General features: G+C 46.4%; 1 protein-coding gene across 1 annotated transcript in view; it reads right to left on the bottom strand.

The window, feature by feature from the left end:
• The window catches only part of KIAA1324L (KIAA1324 like), a 102,329-nt gene extending 91,006 nt beyond the window's left edge, over positions 1–11,323 (bottom strand). The window contains exon 1 of the mRNA XM_032192856.1: positions 11,026–11,323. Coding sequence (XP_032048747.1) covers positions 11,026–11,145 — 120 coding nt within the window. The 5' untranslated portion in view covers positions 11,146–11,323. The remainder of the gene's footprint in view (positions 1–11,025) is intronic.
• Between the last annotated feature and the right edge of the window lie 2,309 nt (positions 11,324–13,632).

Below are 13,632 nucleotides of genomic sequence, written 5' to 3'. Positions count from 1 at the left end.
TGCATTCAGCTCCTAGCTTCTTCCCTGTATGCACGCTGCTAACCCCAGTCAAATTGAACTTCAGTAGTGGGGTCCAGCCAAGCGCTGCTCAGTGCACACTTCTTCTGATGAGCAGACTTACCCACAGGGCTAAGGCAGCTATAAATGCAAATTCGTTAGCATTTCCAGCAGCCAGATGGTGCCTGGAGCTCCAAGCTTCCTTCTCATGCAAGACCATGGCTGGGGCTGAGATGCGAGGCAGGGGTGACAGCAGTAGGCACAACTTGGGCTGTAGCACAATTAAATCCTCTTCAAGGGGCAGGACCACATGTTATCGCTGCGGCCGGATCAGTCAAATAAATCAGCAGTGACTCACCAGCCCCCAGAGTGGAGAAAAGGCAGGACAAGGAAGAGATTAGAGTTGTGCTCAAGCACGGTTTCTGAGCTGTCCCTTGCTACTGACTGTGCCTGCAAGATATGATCTAGTCTACAACATTAAGAAATGCATTCGTAGCTGGTTTTCCTGCCCGGGTAACACAGTCAGCCTGTAATCATGCACTCTGTAAGCAATCATAAATTCAACACCCTCCTTTTCACACGGGGAAAATAAATCCAAATACAGGTCTAGCCCATTTGACAAACAGCCCCAAGAAATCACAATCTGATCATTACATGCAAGCTTACAGCTTTAATCCTGTATATATCATAAACAAAAATTTACATTGGCAGGAACTTGGTGTTAATTATTCCTCTGATAGGAAGGGACACTGCTGTGTGATAACACCTCTTTGGAGGAAGCTGCCATAAAGCAAAACAATGAAACTCTGCTCACAAACAGTTCCCCAGAACTAAGGACCAAGGCTGTGCTCCTGCTGTGTTTCCACTTTAATTCAGTCGTTCACAGGCAAAGATTTAAGTTCCTTCTTCAGTGTAATTAGGCCATTGTGGAGACCTAGCTCCGCCACTGTGATATCCTGGCTTGCCCCTGCAGTTTGCAAGCAACCTTGGACTTGTATAACAGCTACTGTAATTCAGTTACAGCAGAGATTGATTCTACTGATGGCTCTAGATTCACTTTATTTTACTTTAGATAACAAAAAGTTGGGTGTCTACTTGACATCCCTCTGTAGTCAATAGAAAAAGATGGGCACATTCAGCAGAAAAATCACACCAACCTTACAGGATGGGAAAAATTAGCCTTGAAGGGTGATTGTCACTTTTGGCAATTAGACATTTAGGTCAGCCTAGACACCTAACTTCTGTAGTGAAAAGTGAAATAAGTCCTGTTCATGGTATGAACTGCTGGTTCTGCCCAGTGCTCAGCTACACCCAGGACCACATGCTTGGTCTGTGTATGGGTCACTAGAGCAAGTTTTTTGTCCTCACTGATTTTCTGCTGTCCTGAAGAGCTAAGAGGGTGCTACATGTCCTTCTAATGTGGTAGGTACTCAAGAAGCTGGACTTGATTACAGTGATCCCATGGCAAAATTACCTCCACTCACCTTTACCGTCGGAAATATCTCCACAGTCTATTGGACCACACAGAGACTCATTCACACAAGCATTTGGCCCTGGGGCACCGGTGTTTTGAGGATGTAACTGTTCTCCTCTCCAGTCATAGTGCTTGAAATACCAGGCTGGCGATATTGCAGCCCAGTAGAATAAAACACTGATGTGTCATGAATCTCGGTGTACGTGGCAGGTCCTGGGGTAGACATGAGGACTGGTGCTGGAGAACTGCTGAGAAAGTCGGACACAATGCCGTTCACCCACTGCACCAGTTATCATGGGACAAAACCATGCTAGAGAACATGCTAACCAAACACAAGGCCTGCCATATTTAACAGGACAGAGGCTGCCTGTGAAAGCAGGATATTGCCTAAATAATTTACTTTTATTTCCCATATGTCTGGCTCCTAATGAGGTGCCGCTGGGTCTCCATTTAACTCTACAGGGTAAACACTGAAGGTGAATAACGGCAAAGTTTGTTAACCAAATTGTGCTTTCAGTAACAGCCACATAAAGCCTCCCAAAACCTTGAGTCAAGCACCATTGCCTATGCCCCATAAAATCCACGCAATTTATTCAAGTGACACAGTATCTTAAAACATGATACAACTTAGCTCCAGTTCATTTAACTTCTCACATTTTCCAACTTCTCTCTGCAATCCTGAGTGGGAGCAGACTTACCTTCCTCCCTCCCCCCTCAATGAGAACTATGATTCCTGCATAAGCACACAGAGAGGCTTTGCAGAAATCTTTTCCCTCATTTACTAAAGCAGTTCAGGAGATTAGCAGGTCAGTATCGCAATGGACAGTGCTGCAAAACAGCTTTCTTTTTAAATTTAAAAGCTGGAACTAAAAATTAGATGGCTCTTCAGAGAAGCCAGCAAACATGTAAGCAGTGTTGGCATTAAGTGCAGTTAAAAATACTGCAAAACAAAAGGAGAGAGGAATTGATTCCTTTTCACTTTATGGCTCTTCTTAGCTAAAGTGAATGGGAATCTGATCATCAATTACAGCTATTTCAGTAAGGAGATAGGGCTGAAGGCTGAATTATTTGTGATGCCTGGTGTGTGCACCCCTATAAGAATCCCTCAACACTAACAGGACGTTTCTTTGGTGCAGGATTTAGCAACACCTTTAGACCCCCTGCCTCTTTCCGTGCAAAGGCTAACATAGAGCTCACTGGGCTTCCAGCCAAAAGAGAAAGGAGAATTCAGAGTCCTGGTGACTCCTATATTCAGTATCCAAAAACACCGTTAATCAACAGAGTCACCCTGTCTGCTCTTCAGTTGGCCGGGGTTCAGGTGTTATTTGAGCAGCTCTAGGGAAAACGGCCATTACCTTACTAACCAGGACACTTGACATTAGTCACAAGGCAAGACAAGCTGCTCATCAGCAGGTCTGCAGGATGGATGCTTGCCAAGAAAGGTGCAGTGCTAAGAGCTGAATCATTTCTCCACTCCAATTCTACTGAGCAGCCTCCCAGCATCCCTGAAATGCACATCAGGTCACATTCCCTTCATGCAAGCATAAATCCTGCTGTAAAGGAGGCTGATTAGGGTCCCTGTTTCTTTCCTTCAAAGAAATGTCTGATTATTTCTTTTTTAAATTGGATGAAATAAGACCAAACAAAAGAACTGTCTTGGGAAATCTTTCTTCTTCTTCATTTGCTTTAAGGAACCACAGTGCTGGGGATAAAAAGGAGCCAACCAGAAACAAGCAGCATTTGATCAGCACTGTTGACTTGCCAGCAGGAGGGAGCCATGGATATAAAAGCCTGGGAAAAAAATCATAAGCCATCCTTTTCCGACGCACATCTCTCGACAGGCACGGCTCTACCCTTGCATGTTTTTTAAACCCAACCAGTCCATATGAGGATTTTCCTTTGAGAAACTTCAGAGAGCAAGAACAAAACCAGAAGGATTTCATATGCTGCAAGAAGCACCACAGGAAATTAACACTTTGAGAGTCAACAGCTGAGGTCTAAATCACCTCTACCCTTGAGTTTGCTGCTGGGAGTCGCCACTTCACAGTATTTCCATTTTCTGGGAGTATACATTCACTGTACACACTGATTCCTCTACTATTAAACATCTATTGTACTTAATCAACCCAGCAGCAGTTATGTTAATGGCACCTTAAGGTTTTGCACTCCCTGTTGCTTCTTTCTTTAGCTTGGTTATCCAACATATTTCAATTTCCTGACTTTATTTGCTACAATAAAAATATCTCTAAGCAAGCTCTAGATAGTTCCAAACTCAGAGGAAAAGTTCATCTTTTCCCCAAAACATGTTCTTTTTTTTCATCAAATTGGATTATAAGATTAGCGTTAGTAACCCACAATGGCAATTACTGAATAGAAACCAGATGTTTTGGCTGTGCCTACCCTGGTAACTAGAAGAAAGCCAGGGATCTGTCCAGTGTCATGGATTGGCTCCCTCTGCTTACGAGAATCTCTTCTCCTGATGGGAGAAGGATGGATGTAGACTTTTACCTAGTTCCAAACACCCTGATCCTGTAGATCATCCCTGGAAAATATCTGCACCTCTAAGATGGAAGGAAATCTAAACAAATAAAAAATGCTGAGTTTCACAGCATTTTCACCACCAAATAATGAAGTTCCTATCATTTATTTTATTTTTTGTAGGCACTTTCCAAATATCTTCAAATATCACCATAAACCATTTCTGTTGTGTGCCATACTCCTTGACCATAAAATACTAACAGACGAGAGTTTAGTGCTATACCAAGTGGCCGAGTGATTTGCCTTCTCTTTGTAGCAGTAAAAAAAAAAATAATTTGTCAGAGAAATCTTCTAGTTGGGAACAGCCCAACATTTGAAATAATTGTTTTTTTCATTGAAAGCATGCCTCATAGCCAACAAATATCCTTCTCCTTGCATCTCTGAAGGCAGAAATCACAGCTCCACAACAGAGGACATCAATCCAGTTCTTCTACACCAATATCTCATTTTCTTCTTGTTCCTCCACCAGAAAATAGTCTCCTTGCCATGCTCTCAGTGTAAATCCAGACTAGCTCTATCTGACCACAGTTTTATATTCCACAGCCAAAACAAGAGGGGACCACCCTTATGCCTGGTGAGTTCTAAAGGCCCACTGGGGACTGAACACTGAGTCATCCCTGCATTTCACCCAGCTAAAAACTCATCTTTTTCCCTCCCACCTCCTTTTTTTTTTATTTTTATTTTTTGGCAGTTTCATTTTCAGCCGAATCAGCATTTGCTCCGACTCATTGCTGGGGTCACCAGCACCAGCACAGGGGAGCCAGCAGCTCAGCTGCACTCGTCATCTTCAATCACCTTAAATTGGCTGTGAGCCCTTGTCCCAAGCATACAGAGATTACTGTCTGGCACTATTTATAAAACTGAGCATCATGAAGCTTTTGAAACAAGGTCATTATTAGATTTGGTTGATGATTTGTAAATTGAAAGTATTTTCATTTAAAAAATAAAAAAAAATAAACTAAAAAAAAAAAAAAAGAGGTTGTCGAGAAAAGGGTTTTTGAGCATTCCTCTTCTTTATAGAGATTTTCACTTTCAAAAGACTGAAAACCAAAAAGGGTTTTATTACCAACAATCAAAACCTAAACAGATTTTCAGGCCAAGAATAATACCTAAAATGCTACCAATGGGGAGTGGGAGGGATACTTTCTTCCAGGCAGACAGAAGAGTCAGGAAATACATGGCCATACTGGATGTCAGCACAGCACCTTTGCAGTAGCAGCCCCTGGAAAAACCATGACAACCTCTGGGAGATGTATGGGACCTGTTCCCTGACACCCCTCGAACACTGTTTCTTACCTCAAGCATGTGGGGTTCAAGGCTGCCTTTCTTCTTACTGCTCCTGATCTATTCTCCACTTTATGCTTTTTCTGCTTAACTTGGGCTCACTGCTTCCTCCAACAGGTGTTGATAGTGACTTATGCATATGTATAGCATATGCATGTGTAGCGTTCCCTTGACACTGGGAAAGCCTGCTCTAATTTCATCTTCCCATTGTCCACAGAGCGAGCCCTTCAGGTCTTGATGTGATAACCTCTGGCTTTACCCCATGGTTGTTACAGTCAGTGGAAGCCCTGTCAATGGCTTAGATGAGCACGGGGTCAGATACAGAGGCGAGGGCAGGTCCAGTATTTCTGATAATGGAAATCCTTCCAGCAGATCCAATATTTCTGATCCAGGTCCTCAGCCAGCATAAATGAATGCACACTATGGCCAAGGCTTTTCCAGCTGATGCCCGGTGGAAAATGTGGCCCAGGTGGGGAGGGCAACTGCCCAAATCAACAGATAACCCAAATCACTGCACACACCCCTCCCAGCACCCAGGAGACCCAACACGACACTGTGCATGGATGTGTCAGGAATACCAGCAGTGCTTGCGTCCCCACTCGCCATCTCTAAAGCTACAAAAGTTTGGAGGAACAAAGGGAGAAGAGGGAAGAAGAAGAGAAAAGAAGAAGAGGGAAGAGGGAAGAGGAAGAGGGAAGAGAAAAGAAGAAGAGAAAAGAAGAGGAAAAAAGAAGAGATAAAATCTCAGGCTTCTTTACAGACGGTAAATACTCATCCTGAATGATCAAGTAGAGTTTGATGGAGGAAGTAGTGCAATCTTTTCTTGGTTTAATGTCTACTAGTCTTTTGAGTTTATGGCCTGTTATTGCATCTTCTATTGCAGCTAATTTTCTTATTTTCAAGTCTTTATGACCACGGCTCACTTTCCATTTTTCAAACTACCATCTCAGGTTTCAAATTCAGACACAATGCTGGTTTCTCCTGTGCTTCCCCCACCTCCCACCTCGGTCTGCCTATGTGCTATGGCGGTGATGCTTTCTGCTGGGGACCTAGGCCTTGGTATCCGCCTTCTCACCTTTTATGCACCTGTTCCCACTCCATTGACTTTATTGTCAGCAGTTTTATAGCAGTGTTATTGCTTTTCTTTCCTCATTTTATGACCCTCCATCACAGTGGCAAATGGAAGCTGTCCATTTCTCATCTCAAAGACACAAGGCTGCATAAGAAGAGGTGATAAAATTAATATGAACTATCTAGGAATCTTCCCACGGCTTCTTCTGCTGAATAGGAATTGCTCATAAATTAGGAGTCTAAGACTCTTAAGGGTGTTTAGAAACCAGGGAATACAACACCAGATCACCCCACCAGCTGGTACAGATAGGTCCTACTTTGCTGCCAAAATAGCCAATGCAGATGCTTCAGAGAAAGGGACAAGGATAATAAGAAGGGACAGTGACAGAACCTACTGGGAAGTAAAACTCCTTCCTAAATGTCTAGTGATGAGCTAATCCCTTCAGAGACTTCAAGGCCAGCAGAGACTAAATCCCAGAAACAAAGACATTATATTGGCTGTTTACAGCTACATGAAAATAAAAACATATCCTTTTAACAGTAATAACATTTAGCTTTACAAAGAAACAGAGAGCCTTTTTAGTTCTACTTTATCCTAAAGACTTCTATCTCTTTAGACTTCTCTACCCCTTGCATTAACAAGTGTTTTTTTTAACCCTCCTTTAAGTTACTCCTTCCTTACCTCAGCACCATCTCCCTCTGCTTTGATCACCACACATTTATTAACCAATTATAGCACAAACACAATTATTCACAGTTCCCAAGCACTGATGATAAGGCACAAGAACACTCTTACATGTTTTCTCTCTCTCTCTCTCTCTCTCTCTTTTTAAAATCACTCATCCAGCCTATTTCACCATCACCCATAGGATGTTGTCCCTGCGGGGCCCCCCACGATGACCTCAGCCCTCTTCCACAGCAGGTACAGTTCTCTTACAACAGAGCAGTGCCTAAGACACTTGGATTCCTTCTGGCAGATGTTCCTGTTTTTCCTGCCAGCATATCTTTGGTGACAGGTGTGCTGACTTTATCTAGCTCTGTTACACAACATCCTTCCAAGACTGACACATATCTCCTCTCCATCCTTAATATGGAAAGACAGAGTTTCACCTCGCTTCCCAAACTGCTTATCTTAGTACCTATTATCTTGATTTAACATACTAATATACTTAAAATACCTCTTACTTAACTTAGGTACATTCCATTTTTTAACCTTTTCTCATCATGAAAATGGACGTTATTTCAACATCGTTAATCCACGGCACCTGACCCAGTTTCTCTCTCCTTTAGATTTCCTTGACTGTGTCTTGCAAGTGATTTCGTGAAAGGTTTTTCCATTGTCCAAATAAATTATTTCTATTGCTTCTATCTTCTCCAGAAATATCCCAGCAGACTAGTACAAAAATACTCTGTCATATAGAAGGCATTTAGCATTACCTTTTCTACTCATTCATTTTATAATTCTGTACCTGGTTTGCCTGCCATTATAGGAGGCAGGTAAACTATCCAATATAGCAGCATCACAGTCAGACATTCATCAAAATTATTATGTGCATTTGCTCTCACCCTGCACACTGACTGAGAGGCAAAGAGGGTATATGAGAGAAAACATTTTGTCTAGCAGCTCAGATACTTCTTATCTCTCTTTGCAAACAATTTGGCTGAATGGGAAGTAGAAGAGTCATTTTTTTTTACAAAAACAACAGAGGGAAAGGAATGATTAAATGAAGAAATGATCCATTTAGGCTGAGCATCAGCCAAAATGTCCTAAAAGAAAAATGCATTCAGATCTGGGAGAGCCTCTAAGGGGCAGCCAATGAAGACTCATTCAATTTGAAAATTTAGAGAGAGCATCAGGAAGGCAGCAGAACACGAGGCATAATAAAAACGCACCCTGCGGTGGCAGGGGGATGGGCACGAGTATCTCATCATTCCCATAATAACAGCTAAACACGTACTCAATGCCAGTGACAAACACGGGTGTCATCAACTCCCCGCGAAGTCAGAATTTATGCAACACGTGAAACGTTTCCATCAGTATCCCATTCATCGCTGGCACAAGCAGAAGGAATTCACCAAGCGGTTATTCTCATCCTAATCGAGTCACCAGCTAGCCAGAAGCATGAGATGCAGCAGTGGGTCAGGCTTCCCAGCTCCTGCACCCCACAGGGACCCCAACCACCCAAGCCCAGTCTGCCTCCAGCTCTTGGGGTCGCACCCAGCCCACCTTCGGATGAGCTGCCAGCACCACAGAGCTCGGGGTACATACAAATGGGCATCACCACCAGGGATGAACACTGGTATGCCAGAAGCTCGTGGCTACATCAATGTGCTCCATGAAAACCACCCACGGGAACATCCATTCTCGCTGCTCGCACATTTGGTGTGCAGCACAGACGTACCCTTCCCAAATGCAGCATGCCGAACTACTTCTGGCCCCGACGAAAGAAAGCAATGTCAAAAAGATTTCTGGAACGTGACACTGCGACACTCTATTATCATTATTATCTGTGTTATCGGAGCATCGTGGAGCCTCAGGCACAGCCGGAGATCCCACTGCTGCAAATGCTGCACCAGCGTGGAAACCTCACAGACTGGCAGACAGGCGTATTTCTCATAGCAGAGAGGAGAAAGAAAAACAAGCTGTCAAAGAAGGGGGTGGAAAAAAGAGTGCAGCTAAAGGCAAGATCCCCTATAGATTCACAGTGAACTATCTGCCAGAGCATTAAGCCCTGTGCTTCTCATGCCTTTTGGGTACAAGCCAATAAGACCTTCCCTGAGTCTTCAAAGGGCTGTAATAATGTTACAGGCAGTGCTTTTTCACTGTGAATCTGCTCAGCCCAGAGTCAATCACAGCAGGAGAAGCTGTGATTTTAAAGGCAATACACCCAGATCGCTCAAACAAGGCCAAGTTACAACAAAAAGTTTTGAGACCGACACATGACAGCCAGGCATTAGCCATGTTTTACATGAGCCACCAGCTCTGCTCGTCCCTTTTGCAAATTAGCTGCTCTGCCAGCCTGGTTCTTTGCAAGCTGTTTTTATTTATTTTATTTTTTTTTTTAATCAATCCAGACATGTTTGCAATTATATTCCCTGGGATATAAGATTGCACGGGTGCATACACACACAAGTTTACATACAACTCTTTCACCACATGAGCGAGGGAAGTCTCTGCCTCAGAGGGTACCTAAGTGAAAATTTAAGGCAAAACAATATTGTCCATCCTTCTGAAAAGGAGGGGAAAGCTCTCAGGTCCAGATCCGAAGGTGCACAGAAATTGGTTCCCAGCAGAGAAATTGCAAATCTCAAAATACCAGCTGCACCCCTGGGGTACCCCTGCTGAGACTGAGCTGTCACCTTTAACCATCTGCAGAGGTTCAGTCTCCGAGCGAAGACATTAGGATGAGAGCAGCCCTCACGGGGCCTGTTTTCCTTCACCAGCTGCGAAGGCAGGCAGGTGATATAACGCAGGTGGCTCCGTGACCCCCCTTCTTTCAGGATGGCCAACATTTAGCAGAAACACGCCCCTAACAGCCACCAATTCGGGCATCCCACACTTCCCCGTACTGCGAGACTTCCCACACTAACCCAACCCTGAGCTCTCCCAGTGAGGGTCTGTGGCTTGGAAGGCAAAAAGTAAACATCTGAGAGCCAAAGGGGGAATATTCCCAGAGCTGGGGATGCCTTCTCTCCCCATAGGGAGGACACAGGGGCTTCTGCACCTCCAGCTGAGGTCCTAGGGCACAATAGCCCCCAAGCATGGAACAGGACCCTCTGCCCACCATTCCATCTATCTAGGGATACACAGATATTTCTTGCTAAACACCGCAGCCCCAGTGGGTTAGAAAGCTCCGTGAACATCCCCAGAGAGGTATAAGAAGGGGACCAATCACTGCCAACAACCTCACAGGTTTCTGCTTCTCTACAGCCACCGAGCGCAGTTTGGGGAGGTGGTACACAGCCCCCACACCCAGATTTAAAGCACGGGAAGGACTCGGTTGCTCTTGAAAAGCAGGAGAGAGACTCTCCCTGCCTGTAGGGATAAGGACGTAAACCCTGGAGCAGATAGGGGCAGCCTCAGTCCCCTCCATGGAGGCTCATCCTGGGCTGGGCACCCCAGTCCCACAGCACCAGCCCCACGGCTGTGTCCCTCCTGGGTCGGGTTTTTACAGCAGAAGAGAGGCAGAAAGTTTCTCTGCCCTTATCACACTCATGGCTCAGCTTAGGACACCCCTGAGTGACACATTGGGGGGGCGTGGGACAGCTTGACCCCCACACCCATCCCTTTTTGCACCGATTCAGGGCAGTATTTAGAAAAGCAGCAAGTGCCAATCGAGTCCTTTTGGTTTGGGGTGGGGGCGTTGGGGGGGTGGGGGGGGGTCGGCTATTTCCACGCACGGGAGGGAGCAGCAAGGATTTGGGGGTTCGAACCGGCAGGCAAAGGGGCAGCTGCAAAGGGGCAGCCCCAAAGGGGGGGGGCTCAGCTGCTCGGAGAGGGGTCCCATCTCCTCTTATCATCCCAAAGGGCAGCCCCGGCGGGGGCACAGCCATCCCCATCCCCACTCCCAGCCCCCGGGTGCCGCCTTATCTATGGGCGAAACCCTTCGAGGGGGAGGAAAAAAAAAATAAAAAATAATAATAATAATCCCAAATCTCACCTCTTGGCAAGGCGGCAGCTGCAGGGCGGCAGCCTGGCAGCCCAGCAGCCAGCAGCACAGCCAGGCGGTGCCCCCGCAGCCCCGCTCCGCTCCGAGCCTCCGCATCCTTCGGCTCCGCATCCTTCGGGGGCTGGAGGGGGGAGGTCACCGTCCCCGCTCCCTGCCGGACACCTCCTGCCTGCCCCTGCCTCCGGGAGGGGCTGGCCCTGACCCTGAGCCCCCCCTGCAGCGGGGCATAACCCCTGGGAAAAGGTGGGGGAAAAAAGGGGGCACGGCGCTGGCACGGGTGACAGCGGCCCCGCCGGCTGCCGGCTGGAGGCACCGCCAGAGCCCGGAGGAGGGGCCCGGAGGAGGAGGAGGAGGAGGAGGAGGAGGAGGAGGAGGAGGAGGAAGGCAGGCGAGCAGCCAACCAGGCAGCCAGCGCAGGCGCATGCTGCCGAGGTTCAGCCAGCCCAGGAGCTGGGTGCTTGCATCCACCCCCGTTGCACCTTCCCCGGCCCCAAAAGGGTCTGGGGGGGAGCGGCACTGCATGGGGGAAATCCTCCTCGATCCTGCTTTCAGCTGCTCTGCTCCTACCCCCGTGTGCCGGGGGAGAGCTGGCACCCAGCTCCCTGCTCCTTGGGTCCTTGCATTGCTCGGGTACCCCACGGAGGTGGGATCCCCCCAGCTGGGATGCGAGGGGGAGCTGCAGGTGGGATGCAGGGGGAATTCCAGGAAGGATAAAGGGGGATCTCCAGGTAGGATGTAGAGGGGAAGTCCAGGTAGGATAAAGGGGATCTCCATCTGGATGCAGGGGGATCTCCAGGTAGGGTGCAGGGGGGATTTCCAGCTGGGATACAGGGAAGAACTCCAAGTAATATGCAGGGGAGCTCTCCAGATAAGATGGAGTGGGGATCTCCAGCTGGATGCACAACAGATCGCTCCCCTGCCCACCAAAGTGTGACAGTGACCCTTCTCCATGGGATGAGAGAAGAGCGGCTCATTCACAGCCTGAATGCACCCCCAGAATGACACCCACTTCTCCCCCTCTGGTTGTGTTTCAGCTCTGGAATTTGTCTCCCCTTCCCCAGCAGTGCTCAACCACTCATTCCTGATGAAGCGCTTTAGTGCTTCAGACACTGCTGCTCACCCTGCCTGGCATCACTGCTGTGCTCACACACGTTTCTGCTCCCTCCTGCCCCTTTCCATCTCCTACAACACCCAGCACAGCCACAGAGCCGCCCCACGTCACCAGCACAGCATGTCCCTGGCCCTATTGATCCACCTTTTCTAACTCCAATACATAATGCCTTTTTTTTGTTGTACTTCTAATTTGTTGAGTGACTTTTTTTTTTTTTTTTTTTTTTTTTTTTCAATTTTACTGCAATTCCTGCTCACTGTGATCCAGCTTTGACTCAGCCTTTATTCATCTCTGGAAGGGAAATCAGGAGGAGAGGAGCAGAGTCAGATTTTGACTGCATTGTGTGACCCCTCTCACCACCCGTGCCTGGTGTCATCACCGTGACTCCATGCTAACACAAAAACAGTTTCATTAAATCTTTGTGTGTCATCTGAGGACCTTGCTGGAGCAGCCTGGAGGGAGCTCAGTGCTGCTCTGCAAACACCGACAAGTTTGAAATTTCCTTTTGTTCTCAGCCTGAGCCTTGCTCTGCTTTTGGCTTTAGCTTCAGGAATGAAAATAAGTTATCAGCCCTTGGACTGAGGGTCCCCAGCCCTCGCCAGGGTGTCAAATAAAGCAGCTTGTGTACATCATTTCACAAAAATAAATAAATAAATAAATAAAGATAAAAAATGAAGTCAATTTATGTTTTCTACTCAGATGAAATGGGGAACAGGAAAAAAGCTGTGGTGATGTTTCATGTTTTGTGCTTCTGGACCTGTGAGCCTTGTGTTGCTCCGGGTTCAGGTAGATCCCAAAGTCTGTCCCAGGGATTCATTGCTCACCTTAACTGCAGGATAAAATCCAAGAGTGAAATGTCTGAGAACAGTAATTTCAGCAGCTTTCAGCAGTTCTTTTAACATTTGCTAAAACAAAGCACACAAAGCCGCAGGCGCTCCTAGACATGCAGCAGGGGAGTCACATGGAAATATACGGAAGAAAATGATGTTGGTTGGACTCAGCACATCTTTTGTACAAGAAAAAAGAAAAAACATAATTTCCAGAAAAGTGCTCTTCTTGCTCTGGTTGTCTTAGTGTAGGCATAGGTTAGATATTAAGAAATTTTTACTTTGAGGGTGGTGAAACTGCCCAGAGGAGCTGTGGCTGCCCCATCCCTGGCAGTGCCCAAGGCCAGGCTGGATGGGGCTTTGGGTAGCCTGGGTTGCTGAGAGGTGTCCCTGCCCATGGCAGGGGGTGGCAGTGGGAGGGCTTTGAGGTCCTTTTCAACCCATTTGAATAGGGTCTATTCAAAAAAACCTTATTTGAATAAGGTCTGAAATGCCTGTGAGGTTAAATTCTGAAAATCTTACCTGAAGGGAGCGTGCCAAGACTCTGCAGTACCCAGTAGGCATGAAGCCTACAAATAAATAAATAAATAAATAAATAAATGGGAAAAAGGAACAAAAAAAAAAAAAAAAAAAAAAAAAAAAAAAGATACTCCAATAACA

The sequence above is a fragment of the Aythya fuligula genome, chromosome 1 (genome assembly GCF_009819795.1).
Source record: "Aythya fuligula isolate bAytFul2 chromosome 1, bAytFul2.pri, whole genome shotgun sequence".
Taxonomy (NCBI): domain Eukaryota; kingdom Metazoa; phylum Chordata; class Aves; order Anseriformes; family Anatidae; genus Aythya; species Aythya fuligula.
The sequence above is the reverse complement of the archived record's forward strand: the minus strand, read 5'-3'. Positions and strand labels throughout refer to the sequence as shown.